This window comes from Salmo salar, unplaced genomic scaffold (assembly GCF_905237065.1).
Source record: "Salmo salar unplaced genomic scaffold, Ssal_v3.1, whole genome shotgun sequence".
In the NCBI taxonomy this organism is placed as follows: domain Eukaryota; kingdom Metazoa; phylum Chordata; class Actinopteri; order Salmoniformes; family Salmonidae; genus Salmo; species Salmo salar.
The window spans coordinates 50,090-67,936 of NW_025549663.1; the positions used below are offsets into that span (position 1 = coordinate 50,090).

Below are 17,847 nucleotides of genomic sequence, written 5' to 3' on the forward strand. Positions count from 1 at the left end.
TGTAATTTGCTTTCTAATGATCATGATCTTTTCCTCAAAGAAGTTCATAAATTTATTACTGCTGAAGTGAAAGCCATCCTCCATTTGCGAAGGCTGCTTTTTAGTTAGCTTTGCGACAGTATCAAAAAGAAATTTCGGATTGTTCTTATTTTCCTCAATTAAGTTGGAAAAATAGGATGATCGAGCAGCAGTGAGGGCTCTTCGATACTGCACGGTACTGTCTTTCCAAGCTAGTCGGAAGACTTCCAGTTTGGTGTGGCGCCATTTCCGTTCCAATTTTCTGGAAGCTTGCTTCAGAGCTCGTGTATTTTCTGTATACCAGGGAGCTAGTTTCTTATGACAGATGTTTTAAATTTTTAGGGGTGCAACTGCATCTAGGGTATTGCGCAAGGTTAAATTGAGTTCCTCGGTTAGGTGGTTAACTGATTTTTGTCCTCTGACGTCCTTGGGTAGGCAGAGGCAGTCTGGAAGGGCATCAAGGAATCTTTGGGTTGTCTGAGAATTTATAGCACGACTTTTAATGCTCCTTGGTTGGGGTCTGAGCAGATTATTTGTTGCAATTGCAAACATAATAAAATGGTGGTCCGATAGTCCAGGATTATGAGGAAAAACATTAAGATCCACAACATTTATTCCATGGGACAAAACTAGGTCCAGAGTATGACTGTGGCAGTGAGTAGGTCCAGAGACATGTTGGACAAAACCCACTGAGTCAATGATGGCTCCGAAAGCCTTTTGGAGTGGGTCTGTGGACTTTTCCATGTAAATGTTAAAGTCACCAAAAATTAGAATATTATCTGCTATGACTACAAGATCCGATAGGAATTCAGGGAACTCAGTGAGGAACACTGCATATGGCCCAGGAGGCCTGTAAACAGTAGCTATAAAAAGTGAGTGAGTAGGCTGCATAGATTTCATGACTAGAAGCTCAAAAGACGAAAAAGTCATTGTTTTTTTTTTTGTAAATTGAAATTTGCTATCGTAAATGTTAGCAACACCTCCGCCTTTGCCGGATGCACGGGGGTATGGTCACTAGTGTAACCAGGGGTGAGGCCTCATTTAACACAGGAAACAACGCTCATTGACACATTCAAGAAGTACCATAGTGTTAACAAAGAATTTCATTAATCCCTTATTTTGGAAATTCGGATACGTGCCATGAATATTTTTTAAATTTGGTTTACTCCTTGCAGCCAATTGTAGCAGTAGTTTCTGTGGTGTAGTGGTTATCACCTTCGCTTCACACGCGAAAGGTCCCTGTTTCGAAACCGGGCGGAAACAACGCTCATTGACACATTCTGGAGTACCATAGTGGTAACAGAAAATTTCTTGAATTGTTTATTTTGGAAATTCGAATACGTTCCATGAATATTTTTAAAATTTGGTTTACTCCTTGCTGAAAAAACAAGCAGCAGTTTCTGGAGTGTAGTGGTTATCATGTTCGCTTTACACGCGAAAGGTCCTCGGTTCAAAACCGGGCGGAAACAGTGCTCTTTGACACGTGCAGTAGGTACTGTACTTTCAACAAAGAATTGTTATTTTCATAAATTCTGTATTTTGGAAATTCGAATACGTTCCCTGAATATCTGTAAAATTCGGTTTACTTCTTGCAGGAAAATCAAGCAGCAGTTTCTGTAGTGTAGTGGTTATCACGTTCGCTTCACACGCCCCTTTTTGGAGTTTCAGGAAGTGGAAGAGAAGCAGGTGTCTGAGTAAAATTCGGTTTACTCCTTGCAGATAAGTATTACAGCAGTTTCTGTAGTGTAGTGGTTATCACATTTGCATCACACGTGAAAAGGCCCTTGGTTCGAAACCAGAGAGAAACAATGCTCATTGACACATTCAAGAAGTACCATAGTGTTAACAAAGAATTTCACTAATCCCTTTTTTGGAAATTCGAATACGTGCCATGAATATTTTTAAAATGTTGTTTTCTCCTTGCAGCAAATTTTAGCAGTAGTTTCTGTGGTGTAGTGGTTATCACGTTCGCTTTACACGCGAAAGGTCCTCAGTTTGAAACCGGGAGGAAACAGTGCTCTTTGACATGTGCAGTGGGTACTGTACTATTAACAGAGAATAGTTATTTTCATAAATGCCTAATTTTGGAAATTTGAACACGTGCCATGAATATCTGTAAAATTCGGTTTACTACTTGCAGATAAGTGTTGCAGCAGTTTCTGTAGTGTAGCGGTTATCACGTTCGCTTTATACGCGAAAGGTCCCTGGTTCGAAACCAGGCGGAAACAGTGGTCTTTGACACGTGCAGTAGGTACAGTACTTTTAACAGAGAATAGTTATTTTCATAAATGCCTAATTTTGGAAATTTGAACACGTGCGATGAATATCAGTAAAGTTCGGTTTCCTCCTTGCAGCTAAGTGTTTACAGCAGTTTCTGTAGTGTAGTGGTTGTCACGTTTGCTTCACACGCAAAGGTCCCTGGTTCGAAACCGGGCGGAAACAACGCTCATTGGCACATTCTGAAGTACCATAGTGGTAACCGAAAATTTCATGAATTCTTTATTTTGGAAATTCGAATACGTTCCATGAATATTTTTAAAATTCGGTTTACTCCTTGCAGAAAACTCAAGCAGCAGTTTCTGTAGTGTAGTGGTTATCACGTTCGCTTCACACGCCCCTTTTTGGAGTTTCAGGAAGTGGAAGAGAAGCAGGTGTCTGAGTGCTTGAGAGAGAATATCGGTTTTTTGGAGGTCTAGTTGACTTATAAGTTTGAAAGTTTGTGAGTGACTGTAGTGAAGTTTCTGTGAAACGTTTTTGCTATTGTCCCCCATCAGCGTGAGCTGTTTGGGGGATATTGCTTAAAATAACCGGACGGACAACATGGCTTCGACATCAAGAATACAAACGACGACGAGAAAGGACAACAGTGAAATCAGAATGTTAAACGAAGAACTGAAAAAAAGAACATATGAGAAGGAACTGACGGTGAACGTGGAAATAAGTGGAGAAGGGAAAATAACAACGATGGAATTGCTGAGAGGAATAAAGGAAGTTTGCGGAACAATACTGGGATGTCGAATGAAAGACGGGAATAAGTATGAAGTAACAATGTCTCATGTAAATGGAAAAGAAAGACTAATAGACGGGCTAAAGATAAAGAACTGTCAAATCATGGCTAAAGAACTAGGGAACGATGAGCTGGTGGTGTCCTTTTTGAACTTGCCCGCATACATTACGGATGAGGAGATAGAAGAGAAACTAAAAGGCTGGAAGGTGAAGGCGACCACGCCAATCAAGAGGAGGATGTGGCCAGGAACGGACATTGTAGATGGGACAAGATTTTGCAAGGTAAAGTTTACAGACAATGTGCAATCCTTGCCATATTCTACTAAATTTAACACTGTCGAGGGATTTGAATATTTTCGTGTAATCCACGACAATCAAGTGAAGGTATGTAGATTATGTATTCAGCCGGGGCACATACTTAAGGAATGTCCGGAATTCACATGCCACAAATGTAGTGAACAAGGGCATTATGCCAGAGAATGTCGGAACATAGGAAATGTGTGCAAAATGTGTGACAGACCTAAAGTTAGATGTAGCTGTAATAAGGGAGAAAATCACTTACTTTTGCAAACAATGGACCTCACGTCTGAGGAAGAGGGGAGTGTGCCTATGGAGAGGGAGGATGAGAGTGACATGGAGAGTGTGACTCCAGAGACAGTGGCAGATAAGCTTGAAGAGCCTGTAATGTCTCCTGGCAAAGCACGAGACGCCGTTTTAGTCTCTGCTGCTGACAAGGTGGAACAGCAGCACATGATGGGTGAAAGACATACACAGGTAGAGATGGTGCAAGGTGCTTCTCAGGTGCCTGAGCCAGCTTTAAGCCTGTGTAAAAATTACACCAAAGAGTGGGCTGGGTCCACTGAAGTCACGGGCACTGTTAAAGCGCACTTTTCAAAAGGCTTCCCCGCCGCTCCCCCAAAAATCCAAATAAAGAGACGGATGATGAAATAGATAGTGAGGATCTTCAGTTGTTTGTAAAAAATAAGAGGTCATTGTCGAAAACCAGGGAGATGATGGGTTTTGGAAAAAAGAAAAAGTAGGATTTTTAAGGACTTGTTTGGCTCTGATTATACTTCTGCACACATTCATAATGATTACAGTCGCATCCCTAAATGGTAACAGTTTGAGAAACATGAGCAAATTTGAGCAGGTATTAGTGTCTGTTAAGGCAGACATGTTGTGTTTTCAAGAGACCAATTGGACAGACTCCAAAATGCAGGAGATTAAGAGTAAATGGTCAGATTTAATTTTTTGTAGTCATGGAGGGGATAAAACATGTGGTGTGGCTATTTTGATAAAAAATGATGTGGTGCAAAATGTAAAAGAAATATATGCTGACAATGATGGCAGACTTATTGTAATTGAATTTGAAGTTCAAAATGTAGTTTTTCGTTTAATTAATGTTTATGCTTCAAACATTGAATCTGAAAGGAGAGAAATGTTTCACAAATTAAAAACACTGTGCTCAGAAAACTGTATACTGATAGGAGATTTTAATGTGAGGTGTAGTAGAATGGATGCCTCTAGTTGTGCTAAATTCAGATATGACTCTTCTAGAAATGCATTATGGAAACTTATGAATGAGGAGAATCTAGTAGATATATGGAGGGCTGAAAATCCAAACAGAAGAGTATTCTCTAGAAGGCAGGTGGTTCTAAAGGAATTAAAACAAAGCAGAATTGATTTATGTCTAGCAAAACAAGAATTGGTGCAGAATGTTAAGAAGGTGTCATATACCTTTACAGCATATAGTGATCATGCAGTAATGTCATTTCAAATGGGTTTTGGTGTGGAGAGGAGAGGGGGAGGTGTCTGGTGTTTAAATGCCAGTCTGTTAAAGGAGGAAGGATATAGAAATGAAATTGTTGAATGTATTAATGATGAAATGTCTAATGTACTGTTAAAAGAGAATGTGTGTTTATGGTGGGAGGAAGTGAAAGTAAAAGTAAAAAATAGGAGTATTAGGTACGCAAAAAATCATAACCGTTTAGATAAGCAGAAAGAAATAATGCTTAGGAATAGGATGTTGCATGAACTTGAAAAGGCTGATACGGATCCAGACTATGATGTTGTGAATTATTTGAAAATCCATGCAGAGCTGGGTCGTTATGAAAAAATAAATGTTTGGGTGCTATTGTTAGGAGCAGGGCACAGTACGCTTTGGAGGGAGAGAAATGTACATCCTTTTTTTGGGTCTGGAAAAAAGAAAACAAACTAAGAGTTACATTGTAGAGTTGGAAGATGAAAGAGGTGTAAAGGTAAACGATTTTGTTGGGATCTTAGAGACAGTTGAAACCTTTTACAGAAATCTTTACAAAAAGAATGATGTAGATAAAGTGTGTGTTGTAAAAGTGTTGGATACAATTAGTGCCAAAGTATCGCAGGCAGATAGAATGATGTGTGATGAAGAGATTTCGATTATGGAAATCAAGGAAGCAATTGTTAGCACGCAAGGTAATAAAAGTCCGGGTTTGGATGGTTTAACAAATGAGTTCTATAAAGTCTTTGTAGATATTTTGGCACCCATTTTAGTGAGGGTGTTTCATTATATGGAAGAGAATAAGGAAATCCCTGAGTCTATGTCAACTGGAATGTTAACGATCTTATTCAAAAATAGGGGCAGTAGATTAAAGTTAGAAAATTATAGGCCTATTAGCCTTCTAAATTCGGATTATAAGATACTGACTAAAGTGTTAGCGAATAGGATGAAAAAGGTGATTGGGAGTATTATTGAATCAACACAAGCCTACGGCATACCTGGAAGAGATATTGCAGATGTAATCTGTACAATTAGGGATGTTGTTAATCAAATGAAAAATGAAGGTGGTATAGTTTTAAGTTTGGACTTTAACAAAGCTTTCGATAGAGTGGAGCACAGCTTTTTATTACAGACTTTGGAGAGGTTTGGGTTTGGGCCAAAGTTTGTATCTTGGATCAACCTGTTGTATAGTGGGGCTAAAAGTTGTGTTAAATGTAACGGAGTGTTAACAGATACTTTCCCTGTGGAGAGGTCAGTAAGGCAGGGCTGTCCTTTGTCAGCTCTGCTGTACAGTGTTTCTACAGAACCGTTAGCTACATTGATAAATAGTAATAAAGAAGTAAGGGGTGTTGGAATCCCAGGTGGTGGTGTCAGTGTTGTACATCAGTACGCTGATGACACTACTTGTACTGTGAAGGATATAGAAAGTATTGGAAGCATTATGGGGATCATAGATATATATGGCAAGGCATCGGGTGCTAAAGTTAATATAGAGAAGACTGAAATAATGTTTGTTGGGGATATCAATGTAAACGGGTGTGAGATTCCATTCAAGAGCGCAAAGGATTTTATTAAAGTGCTGGGAGTAAACATTGGTGTAAAGGAGAAAGAGGCAAAAGATATAACTTGGACTGGGATCCTTAATAAAGTCAAGCTAACGTTGAATTTCTGGAAAAATAGAAAACTAAAGTTACAAGGGAAAGTAATTGTTGCAAATGCTTTGGTATTATCCAAATTTGTGTATGTTTTGGGAGTCCTGGACATGCCGGAGTGGGTCCTAAATGAATTGAATAATGTGGTGTCAAATTTTATATGGGATGGTAAAGGAGTGAGAATATCTCAGAAAACATTGATTGCTGACTATGTGGATGGAGGTTTAAAACTTGTAGATTTAGATGTCAAAAGAAAAGCTATTAGGATAAAAACAGTAAAGAAATATTTGTATGACAGTGAAGATTATGGCTGGAAACACTTCTTTAGAGTCTACTTAGAGGAGAGTGGTGGTTGTGAGGATAATGGTTTATTGATGGGGCTTAAAAGGGCAATGTTTGAAAAGGTACCAGATTTTTATAAAGAGGTGCTAAATGCATGGGCAGAGTTGTTGCCTAATGTATATTATGAATGTGGACATATTGACCTGATTATGAATCAACCTATATTTCTGAATGAGAAAATCAAGAACAAAGAAAAAGTTTTGTATAATAAAGTATTTATGAGTGCAGGTCTACGGCAAATAAAAGATTATACATATGAGGTAATTCCAGGGTTTTTACCTGGGGAAGCTATTTTTGACATAATCAATGAATGGGATGAAGAGGTGGGAAGGGGAACAGTGAATAATATGTATGACAAGATAAAGAATAGTATACCAAGAGCATGGGTTGATTTAATAAATAGTGAAGTTGAAAGAGAAGATTTATTTGTATTTCCTAATTTGTTCATTGGTAGCAGTAAGAAGAAAGTACATTTATCTAGTATACCAGTGAAAAGATTGTATAGAATAATGGTAGGAAAAGTGTGTAGAAGGCCGGCTGCTGAGAAATTTTGGAAAGTAGTTTTTCCGAATTGGATGAAAAAAAGATATGGGGAAATTTAAATGTAAAATATAATAGTAAGGAGTGTGAAAATAATGATTTCAAACTAAGACATAATAGAATATTTACAAAGGTGGTGCTAAAGAAAATTAATTGTGAGATAGAAAGGGAATGCGACGTATGTGGACGTTTCCCGGAAACTCTTATGCATTTGTTTATAGAATGTGAGGATTTAAAATATTTTTTTGTAAAGTTAAGGAAATGTTATGTAGAAACTGGGGGGAGATTTCGTGAAAAAGTATGCGTGGGAGGAACTTTTGTTATTTGGAGTGTCTGGTAAATGTGAGGGTGCTAATGTGTGTTTGTTGAATATGGTTTTGAGTTTTGTGAGGTATGCTATTTTTTGTAGGAGGAATTATGTTTCTTTTGACAGAAAGAGGGTTCAGGTGTGGAGTATCTTTATAGCACTGTTCAGTAAACACATAGATATGTTGTTTAATTATGGGATGGAACATTTTGATGAGTCTTTTGTTGAAGGGAGTGGGTTAATTTCACGAGAGGAGAGTGGAGGTATCACTTATAATTTTTGAAAGCACTGTTTTGACATTTTCTTTGTTGATAATTTGATAGGGGGTGAATTGTTCACCTGCCTCTGTTAGTCTAGTGTCTTCTGTATTGTTCTCTGTGGATTGTACTGTAAACAGTAGATTGTACTGTAAATATTGTAAACAAACATTTTTGATAATAAAAAAAAAAAAAAAAAAAAAAAAAATCACGTTCGCTTTACACGCGAAAGGTCCTCGGTTCGAAACCGGGCGGAAACAGTGCTCTTTGACACCTGCAGTAGGTACAGTACTTTTAACCTCTTGGGGCTAGGTGGGACGCTAGCGTGCCACCTGTGGTGCACTCCATCAACAGCAGGTGCATTTCAAGAGCGGCAAATTTGAATCCAAATAAATGTCAAAATTCAAATTTTTCAAAAATACAACTATGTTACACCATTTGAAAGATAAACATCTCCTTAATCTAACCACGTTTTACGATTTCAAAAAGGTTTTACGGCGAAAGCATAAATTTAGAGTATGTTAGGACAGTACATTTACAAGAGTTGTGTGTAATGTTTTGTCAAGTCAAAGACAGGGTCACCAAAACCATAAAACCAGCTAAAATGATACACTAACCTTTTACAATCTCCATCAGATGACACTCCTAGGACATTATGTTAGACAATGCATGCATTTTTAGTTCTATCAAGTTCATATTTATATACAAAAACAGCGTTTTACTATGGCATTGATGTTGAGGAAATCGTTTCCTCCAATAACCGGCAGTCAAGTCAGCGTCACAAATTAAATAATTAAAATTAGAAAACATTGGTAAAATATTATATTGTCATTTAAAGAATTATAGATTTACATCTTTTGAACGCAATCAACTTGCCAGATTTAAAAATAACCTTACTGGGAAATCACACTTTGCAATAATCTGAGCACTGTGCCCAGAAAAATACGCGTTGCGATACAGACTAGACGTCATGTTGGGGAGATCTAAAATCGAAAATACTATGTAAATAATCCATTACCTTTGATTCTCTTCATCAGATGTCACTTCCAGGTATCACAGGTCCATAACGAATGTAGTTTTGTTCAAAAAAGCTCATCATTTATGTCCAAAAATCTCCGTCTCGTTAGCACATGATGTAAGCCAGCCGGACTTCTCGTCATGAACGAGGGGAAAAAATATATTTCCGTTCGTTCAAACATGTCAAACGTTGTATAGCATAAATCATTAGGGCCTTTTTAACCAGAACATGAATAATATTCAAGGTGGACGAATGCATAGCCTTTTATAACGTATTGGAACGAGGGTACCCAACATGAAGTAGCGCGCCAGGTGTCTAATGGGACATCACCGTTCCATGGCTCTTGTTCGGTCAGATCTCCCTCCAGAAGACTCAAAACACTTTGTAAAGGCTGGTGACATCTAGTGGAAGCAATAGGAAGTGCCAAAATATTCCTAAACCCCTGTGTTTTTCAATGGGATAGGTTTAAAGTCAATACAACACATCAGGTATCCACTTCCTGTCAGAAAATGTCTCAGGGTTTTGCCTGCCAAATGAGTTCTGTTATACTCACAGACACCATTCAAACAGTTTTGGAAACTTTAGAGTGTTTTCTATCCATATATAATAAGTATATGCATATTCTAGTTACTGGGTAGGATTAGTAACCAGATTAAATCGGGTACATTTTTTTATCCAGACGTGCAAATGCTGCCCCCTAGACCCAACAGGTTAAAAGAGAATAGTTATTTTCATAAATGCCTAAATTTGGAAATTTCAACACGTGCCATGAATATCTGTAAAATTCGGTTTACTCCTTGCAGCTGAATGTAGCAGCAGTGTCTGTAGTGTAGTGGTTATCACGTTCGCTTTACACGTGAAAGGTCCTCAGTTTGAAACCGGGAGGAAACAGTGCTCTTTGACATGTGCAGTAGGTACTGTACTATTAACAGAGAATAGTTATTTTCATAAATGCCTAATTTTGGAAATTTGAACACGTGCCATGAATATCTGTAAAATTCGGTTTACTCCTTGCAGATAATTTTGAAGCAGTTTCTGTAGTGTAGCGGTTATCACGTTTGCTTAACACGCGAAAGGTCCTCGGTTTGAAACCGGGCAGAAACAGAGCTCTTTGACACGTGCAGTAGGTACTGTACTTTCAACAAAGAATTGTTATTTTCATGAATTCTGTATTTTGGAAATTCGAATACGTGCCATGAATATCTGTAAAATTCGATTTACTCCTCGCAGCTAATTGTAGCAGTAGTTTCTGTGGTCTAGTGGTTATCACGTTTGCTTCACACGCGAAAGGTCCCTGGTTCGAAACCGGGCGGAAACAACGCTCATTGACACATTCTGAAGTACCATAGTGGTAACAGAAAATTTCATGAATTCTTTATTTTGGAAATTCGAATACGTGCCATGAATATTTTTTAAATTCGGTTTACTCCTTGCAGAAAAATCAAGCAGCAGTTTCTGTAGTGTAGTGGTTATCACGTTAGCTTTACACGTGAAAGGTCCTCAGTTTGAAACTGGGAGGAAACAGTGCTCTTTGACACGTGCAGTAGGTACTGTACTATTAACAGAGAATAGTTATTTTCATAAATGCCTACTTTTGGAAATTTGAACACGTGCCATGAATATCTGTAAAATTCGGTTTACTTCTTGCAGGAAAATCAAGCAGCAGTTTCTGTAGTGTAGTGGTTATCGCGTTCGCTTTACACGCGAAAGGTCCTCGGTTCGAAACCGGGCGGGAACAGTACTCTTTGACAAGTGCAGTAGGTACTGTACTTTCAACAAAGAATTGTTATTTTCATGAATTCTGTATTTTGGAAATTCGAATACGTGCCATGAATATTTTTAAAATTCGGTTTACTCCTTGCAGCTAATTGTAGCAGTAGTTTCTGTGGTGTAGTGGTTATCACGTTTGCTTCACACGCGAAAGGTCCCTGGTTCGAAACCGGCGGAAACAACACTCATTGACACATTCTGAAGTACCATAGTGGTAACAGAAAATTTCATGAATTCTTTATTTTGGAAATTCGAATACGTGCCATGAATATTTTTAAAATTCGGTTTACTCCTTGCAGGAAAATCAAGCAGCAGTTTCTGTAGTGTAGTGGCTATCGCGTTCGCTTTACACGCAAAAGGTCCTCGGTTCGAAACCCTGGCGGAAACAGTGCTCTTTGACACGTGCAGTAGGTACTCTACTATTAACAGAGAATAGTTATTTTCATAAATGCCTAATTTTGGAAATTTGAACACGTGCCATGAATATCTGTAAAATTCGGTTTACTCCTTGCAGATAATTGTTGCAGAAGTTTCTGTAGTGTAGTGGTTATCACGTTCGCTTAACACGCGAAAGGTCCTCGGTTCAAAACCGGGCGGAAAAAGAGATCTTTGACACATGCAGTAGGTCCTGTACTTTCAACAAAGAATTGTTATTTTCATGAATTCTGTATTTTGGAAATTCGAATACGTGCCATGAATATCTGTAAAATTTTGTTTACTCCTCGCTGCTAAATGTAGCAGCAGTTTCTGTAGTGTAGTGGTTATCACGTTTGCTTCACACGCGAAAGATCCCTGGTTCGAAACCAGGCGGAAACAACGCTCATTGACATGTGCTGAGTTACCGTAGTGTTAACAGAAAATAGATTTCATGAATGCCTAATTTTGGAAATTTGAACACGTGCCCTGAATATCTGTAAAATTCGGTTTACTTCTTGCAGGAAAATCAAGCAGTAGTTTCTGTGGTCTAGTGGTTATCACGTTTGCTTCACACGCGAAAGGTCCCTGGTTCGAAACCGGGCGGAAACAAAACTCATTGACACATTCTGAAGTACCATAGTGGTAACAGAAAATTTCATGAATTCTTTATTTTGGAAATTCGAATATGTGACATGAATATCTGTAAAATTCGGTTTACTCCTTGTAGCTAAATGTAGCAGCAGTTTCTGTAGTGTAGTGGTTATCGCGTTCGCTTTACACGCGAAAGGTCCTCGGTTCGAAACCGGGCGGAAACAGTGCTCTTTGACAAGTGCAGTAGGTACTCTACTATTAACAGAGAATAGTTTTTTTCATAAATGCCTAATTTTGGAAATTTGAACACGTGCCATGAATATCTGTAAAATTCGGTTTACTCCTTGCAGATAATTGTTGCAGAAGTTTCTGTAGTGTAGTGGTTATCAGGTTCGCTTAACACGCGAAAGGTCCTCGGTTCGAAACCGGGTGGAAACAGAGCTCTTTGACATGTGCAGTAGGTACTGTACTATTAACAGAGAATAGTTATTTTCATAAATGCCTAATTTTGGAAATTTGAACACGTGCCATGAATATCTGTAAAATTCGGTTTACTCCTCACAGCTAAATGTAGCAGCAGTTTCTGTAGTGTAGTGGTTATCACGTTTGTTCACACGCGAAAGGTCTCTGGTTCGAAACCAGGCGGAAACAACGCTCATTGACACATACTGAAGTGCCATAGTGGTAACAGAAAATTTCATGAGTTCTTTATTTTGGAAATTCGAATACGTGCCATGAATATTTTTAAAATTCGGTTTACTCCTTGCAGAAAAATCAAGCAGCAGTTTCTGTAGTGTAGTGGTTATCACGTTAGCTTTACACGTGAAAGGTCCTCAGTTTGAAACTGGGAGGAAACAGTGCTCTTTGACACGTGCAGTAGGTACTGTACTATTAACAGAGAATAGTTATTTTCATAAATGCCTACTTTTGGAAATTTGAACACGTGCCATGAATATCTGTAAAATTCGGTTTACTTCTTGCAGGAAAATCAAGCAGCAGTTTCTGTAGTGTAGTGGTTATCGCATTCGCTTTACACGCGAAAGGTCCTCGGTTCGAAACCGGGCGGAAACAGTGCTCTTTGACAAGTGCAGTAGGTACTGTACTTTCAACAAAGAATTGTTATTTTCATGAATTCTCTATTTTGGAAATTCGAATACGTGCCATGAATATTTTTAAAATTCGGTTTACTCCTTGCAGCTAATTGTAGCAGTAGTTTCTGTGGTGTAGTGGTTATCACGTTTGCTTCACACGCGAAAGGTCCCTGGTTTGAAACCGGGCGGAAACAACACTCATTGACACATTCTGAAGTACCATAGTGGTAACAGAAAATTTCATGAATTCTTTATTTTGGAAATTCGAATACGTGCCATGAATATTTTTAACATTCGGTTTACTCCTTGCAGAAAAATCAAGCAGCAGTTTCTGTAGTGTAGTGGTTATCACGTTCTCTTTACACGTGAAAGGTCCTCAGTTTGAAACCGGGCGGAAACAGTGCTCTTTGACACCTGCAGTAGGTACAGTACTTTTAAAAGAGAATAGTTATTTTCATAAATGCCTAAATTTGGAAATTTCAACACGTGCCATGAATATCTGTAAAATTCGGTTTACTCCTTGCAGCTAAATGTAGCAGCAGTTTCTGTAGTGTAGTGGTTATCACGTTAGCTTTACACGTGAAAGGTCCTCAGTTTGAAACCAGGAGGAAACACTGCTCTTTGACATGTGCAGTAGGTACTGTACTATTAACAGAGAATAGTTATTTTCATAAATGCCTACTTTTGGAAATTTGAACACGTGCCATGAATATCTGTAAAATTCGGTTTACTTCTTGCAGGAAAATCAAGCAGCAGTTTCTGTAGTGTAGTGGTTATCGCGTTCGCTTTACACGCGAAAGGTCCTCGGTTCGAAACCGGGCGGAAACAGTGCTCTTTGACAAGTGCAGTAGGTACTCTACTATTAACAGAGAATAGTTATTTTCATAAATGCCTAATTTTGGAAATTTGAACACGTGCCATGAATATCTGTAAAATTCGGTTTACTCCTTGCAGATAATTGTTGCAGAAGTTTCTGTAGTGTAGTGGTTATCACGTTCGCTTAACACGCGAAAGGTCCTCGGTTCGAAACCGGGCGGAAACAGAGCTCTTTGACACGTGCAGTAGGTACTGTACTTTCAACAAAGAATTGTTATTTTCATGAATTCTGTATTTTGGAAATTCGAATACGTGCCATGAATATCTGTAAAATTCGGTTTACTCCTCGCAGCTAAATGTAGCAGCAGTTTCTGTAGTGTAGTGGTTATCACGTTTGCTTCACACGCGAAAGGTCCCTGGTTCGAAACCGGGCGGAAACAACGCTCATTGACACATTCTGATTTACCGTAGTGGTAACAGAAAATTTCATGAATTCTTTATTTTGGAAATTCGAATACGTGCCCTGAATATCTGTAAAATTCGGTTTACTTCTTGCAGGAAAATCAAGCAGAAGTTTCTGTAGTGTAGTGGTTATCACGTTCGCTTTACATGCGAAAGGTCCTCGGTTCGAAACCGGGCGGAAACAGTGCTCTTTGACACCTGCAGTAGGTACAGTACTTTTAAAAGAGAATAATTATTTTCATAAATGCCTAAATTTTGAAATTTCAACACGTGCCATGAATATCTGTAAAATTCGGTTTACTCCTTGCAGCTGAATGTAGCAGCAGTGTCTGTAGTGTAGTGGTTATCAAGTTCGCTTTACACGTGAAAGGTCCTCAGTTTGAAACCGGGAGGAAACAGTGCTCTTTGACATGTGCAGTAGGTACTGTACTATTAACAGAGAATAGTTATTTTCATAAATGCCTAATTTTGGAAATTTGAACACGTGCCATGAATATCTGTAAAATTCGGTTTACTAATTGCAGATAATTGTTGAAGCAGTTTCTGTAGTGTAGCGGTTATCACGTTTGCTTAACACGCGAAAGGTCCTCGGTTCGAAACCGGGCGGAAACAGAGCTCTTTGACACGTGCAGTAGGTACTGTACTTTCAACAAAGAATTGTTATTTTCATGAATTCTGTATTTTGGAAATTCGAATACGTGCCATGAATATCTGTAAAATTCGATTTACTCCTCGCAGCTAAATGTAGCAGCAGTTTCTGTAGTGTAGTGGTTGTCACGTTTGTTCACACGCTAAAGGTCCCTGGTTCGAAACCGGGCGGAAACAACGCTCATTGACACATTCTGAAGTACCATAGTGGTAACAGAAAATTTCATGAATTCTTTATTTTGGAAATTCGAATACGTGCCATGAATATTTTTAAAATTCGGTTTACTCCTTGCAGAAAAATCAAGCAGCAGTTTCTGTAGTGTAGTGGTTATCACGTTCTCTTTACACGTGAAAGGTCCTCAGTTTGAAACCAGAAGGAAACACTGCTCTTTGACATGTGCAGTAGGTACTGTACTATTAACAGAGAATAGTTATTTTCATAAATGCCTAATTTTGGAAATTTGAACACGTGCCATGAATATCTGTCAAATTCGGTTTACTCCTTGCAGATAATTGTCGAAGAAGTTTCTGTAGTGTAGTGGTTATCACGTTCGCTTCACACGCCCCTTTTTGGAGTTTCAGGAAGTGGAAGAGAAGCAGGTGTCTGAGTGCTTGAGAGAGAATATCGTTTTTTTTTGGAGGTCTAGTTGACTTATAAGTTTGAAAGTTTGTGAGTGACTGTAGTGAAGTTTCTGTGAAACGTTTTTGCTATTGTCCCCCATCAGCGTGAGCTGTTTGGGGGATATTGCTTAAAATAACCGGACGGACAACATGGCTTCGACATCAAGAATACAAACGACGACGAGAAAGGACAACAGTGAAATCAGAATGTTAAACGAAGAACTGAAAAAAAGAACATATGAGAAGGAACTGACGGTGAACGTGGAAATAAGTGGAGAAGGGAAAATAACAACGATGGAATTGCTGAGAGGAATAAAGGAAGTTTGCGGAACAATACTGGGATGTCGAATGAAAGACGGGAATAAGTATGAAGTAACAATGTCTCATGTAAATGGAAAAGAAAGACTAATAGACGGGCTAAAGATAAAGAACTGTCAAATCATGGCTAAAGAACTAGGGAACGATGAGCTGGTGGTGTCCTTTTTGAACTTGCCCGCATACATTACGGATGAGGAGATAGAAGAGAAACTAAAAGGCTGGAAGGTGAAGGCGACCACGCCAATCAAGAGGAGGATGTGGCCAGGAACGGACATTGTAGATGGGACAAGATTTTGCAAGGTAAAGTTTACAGACAATGTGCAATCCTTGCCATATTCTACTAAATTTAACACTGTCGAGGGATTTGAATATTTTCGTGTAATCCACGACAATCAAGTGAAGGTATGTAGATTATGTATTCAGCCGGGGCACATACTTAAGGAATGTCCGGAATTCACATGCCACAAATGTAGTGAACAAGGGCATTATGCCAGAGAATGTCGGAACATAGGAAATGTGTGCAAAATGTGTGACAGACCTAAAGTTAGATGTAGCTGTAATAAGGGAGAAAATCACTTACTTTTGCAAACAATGGACCTCACGTCTGAGGAAGAGGGGAGTGTGCCTATGGAGAGGGAGGATGAGAGTGACATGGAGAGTGTGACTCCAGAGACAGTGGCAGATAAGCTTGAAGAGCCTGTAATGTCTCCTGGCAAAGCACGAGACGCCGTTTTAGTCTCTGCTGCTGACAAGGTGGAACAGCAGCACATGATGGGTGAAAGACATACACAGGTGGAGATGGTGCAAGGTGCTTCTCAGGTGCCTGAGCCAGCTTTAAGCCTGTGTAAAAATTACACCAAAGAGTGGGCTGGGTCCACTGAAGTCACGGGCACTGTTAAAGCGCACTTTTCAAAAGGCTTCCCCGCCGCTCCCCCAAAAATCCAAATAAAGAGACGGATGATGAAATAGATAGTGAGGATCTTCAGTTGTTTGTAAAAAATAAGAGGTCATTGTCGAAAACCAGGGAGATGATGGGTTTTGGAAAAAAGAAAAAGTAGGATTTTTAAGGACTTGTTTGGCTCTGATTATACTTCTGCACACATTCATAATGATTACAGTCGCATCCCTAAATGGTAACAGTTTGAGAAACATGAGCAAATTTGAGCAGGTATTAGTGTCTGTTAAGGCAGACATGTTGTGTTTTCAAGAGACCAATTGGACAGACTCCAAAATGCAGGAGATTAAGAGTAAATGGTCAGATTTAATTTTTTGTAGTCATGGAGGGGATAAAACATGTGGTGTGGCTATTTTGATAAAAAATGATGTGGTGCAAAATGTAAAAGAAATATATGCTGACAATGATGGCAGACTTATTGTAATTGAATTTGAAGTTCAAAATGTAGTTTTTCGTTTAATTAATGTTTATGCTTCAAACATTGAATCTGAAAGGAGAGAAATGTTTCACAAATTAAAAACACTGTGCTCAGAAAACTGTATACTGATAGGAGATTTTAATGTGAGGTGTAGTAGAATGGATGCCTCTAGTTGTGCTAAATTCAGATATGACTCTTCTAGAAATGCATTATGGAAACTTATGAATGAGGAGAATCTAGTAGATATATGGAGGGCTGAAAATCCAAACAGAAGAGTATTCTCTAGAAGGCAGGTGGTTCTAAAGGAATTAAAACAAAGCAGAATTGATTTATGTCTAGCAAAACAAGAATTGGTGCAGAATGTTAAGAAGGTGTCATATACCTTTACAGCATATAGTGATCATGCAGTAATGTCATTTCAAATGGGTTTTGGTGTGGAGAGGAGAGGGGAGGTGTCTGGTGTTTAAATGCCAGTCTGTTAAAGGAGGAAGGATATAGAAATGAAATTGTTGAATGTATTAATGATGAAATGTCTAATGTACTGTTAAAAGAGAATGTGTGTTTATGGTGGGAGGAAGTGAAAGTAAAAGTAAAAAATAGGAGTATTAGGTACGCAAAAAATCATAACCGTTTAGATAAGCAGAAAGAAATAATGCTTAGGAATAGGATGTTGCATGAACTTGAAAAGGCTGATACGGATCCAGACTATGATGTTGTGAATTATTTGAAAATCCATGCAGAGCTGGGTCGTTATGAAAAAAATAAATGTTTGGGTGCTATTGTTAGGAGCAGGGCACAGTACGCTTTGGAGGGAGAGAAATGTACATCCTTTTTTTTGGGT

At 38.7% G+C, this 17,847-nt stretch overlaps 1 protein-coding gene and 20 non-coding genes across 21 annotated transcripts; all 21 read left to right on the forward strand.

Annotated features, from left to right (window-relative positions):
- The first annotated feature begins 1,208 nt into the window (after positions 1-1,208).
- On the forward strand, positions 1,209-1,281 carry trnav-cac (transfer RNA valine (anticodon CAC)). Its single transcript has one exon. It is a non-coding gene; the product is annotated as a tRNA-Val (tRNA).
- Positions 1,282-1,414: 133 nt separating this feature from the next.
- On the forward strand, positions 1,415-1,487 carry trnav-uac (transfer RNA valine (anticodon UAC)). Its single transcript has one exon. It is a non-coding gene; the product is annotated as a tRNA-Val (tRNA).
- A 125-nt stretch (positions 1,488-1,612) lies between these two features.
- LOC123738374 (uncharacterized) lies at positions 1,613-16,602 on the forward strand. The gene is made up of 2 exons (XM_045713442.1): positions 1,613-1,704; positions 15,295-16,602. Exon 2 carries the CDS (start codon positions 15,466-15,468, stop codon positions 16,600-16,602), a length of 1,137 nt encoding a protein of 378 aa, XP_045569398.1. The 5' UTR covers positions 1,613-1,704; positions 15,295-15,465.
- Positions 2,174-2,246, forward strand: trnai-uau (transfer RNA isoleucine (anticodon UAU)). Its single transcript has one exon. It is a non-coding gene; the product is annotated as a tRNA-Ile (tRNA).
- Positions 2,389-2,460, forward strand: trnav-cac (transfer RNA valine (anticodon CAC)). Its single transcript has one exon. It is a non-coding gene; the product is annotated as a tRNA-Val (tRNA).
- trnav-aac (transfer RNA valine (anticodon AAC)) lies at positions 9,931-10,003 on the forward strand. The gene has a single exon. It is a non-coding gene; the product is annotated as a tRNA-Val (tRNA).
- On the forward strand, positions 10,145-10,217 carry trnav-cac (transfer RNA valine (anticodon CAC)). Its single transcript has one exon. It is a non-coding gene; the product is annotated as a tRNA-Val (tRNA).
- trnav-uac (transfer RNA valine (anticodon UAC)) lies at positions 10,565-10,637 on the forward strand. The gene has a single exon. It is a non-coding gene; the product is annotated as a tRNA-Val (tRNA).
- trnav-cac (transfer RNA valine (anticodon CAC)) lies at positions 10,779-10,850 on the forward strand. The gene has a single exon. It is a non-coding gene; the product is annotated as a tRNA-Val (tRNA).
- On the forward strand, positions 11,199-11,271 carry trnav-aac (transfer RNA valine (anticodon AAC)). The gene has a single exon. It is a non-coding gene; the product is annotated as a tRNA-Val (tRNA).
- Positions 11,413-11,485, forward strand: trnav-cac (transfer RNA valine (anticodon CAC)). Its single transcript has one exon. It is a non-coding gene; the product is annotated as a tRNA-Val (tRNA).
- On the forward strand, positions 11,623-11,695 carry trnav-cac (transfer RNA valine (anticodon CAC)). Its single transcript has one exon. It is a non-coding gene; the product is annotated as a tRNA-Val (tRNA).
- On the forward strand, positions 11,829-11,901 carry trnav-uac (transfer RNA valine (anticodon UAC)). The gene has a single exon. It is a non-coding gene; the product is annotated as a tRNA-Val (tRNA).
- Positions 12,043-12,115, forward strand: trnav-aac (transfer RNA valine (anticodon AAC)). The gene has a single exon. It is a non-coding gene; the product is annotated as a tRNA-Val (tRNA).
- On the forward strand, positions 12,676-12,748 carry trnav-uac (transfer RNA valine (anticodon UAC)). Its single transcript has one exon. It is a non-coding gene; the product is annotated as a tRNA-Val (tRNA).
- On the forward strand, positions 12,890-12,962 carry trnav-cac (transfer RNA valine (anticodon CAC)). The gene has a single exon. It is a non-coding gene; the product is annotated as a tRNA-Val (tRNA).
- On the forward strand, positions 13,524-13,596 carry trnav-uac (transfer RNA valine (anticodon UAC)). Its single transcript has one exon. It is a non-coding gene; the product is annotated as a tRNA-Val (tRNA).
- trnav-aac (transfer RNA valine (anticodon AAC)) lies at positions 13,738-13,810 on the forward strand. Its single transcript has one exon. It is a non-coding gene; the product is annotated as a tRNA-Val (tRNA).
- On the forward strand, positions 13,952-14,024 carry trnav-cac (transfer RNA valine (anticodon CAC)). Its single transcript has one exon. It is a non-coding gene; the product is annotated as a tRNA-Val (tRNA).
- Positions 14,158-14,230, forward strand: trnav-uac (transfer RNA valine (anticodon UAC)). The gene has a single exon. It is a non-coding gene; the product is annotated as a tRNA-Val (tRNA).
- trnav-aac (transfer RNA valine (anticodon AAC)) lies at positions 14,586-14,658 on the forward strand. Its single transcript has one exon. It is a non-coding gene; the product is annotated as a tRNA-Val (tRNA).
- Positions 16,603-17,847: the final 1,245 nt, after the last annotated feature.

Coding starts and splice junctions, on each gene's coding strand:
- LOC123738374 (XM_045713442.1), top strand. CDS start 15,466: ATGGCTTCGACATCAAGAATACAAACGACGACGAGAAAGGACAACAGT.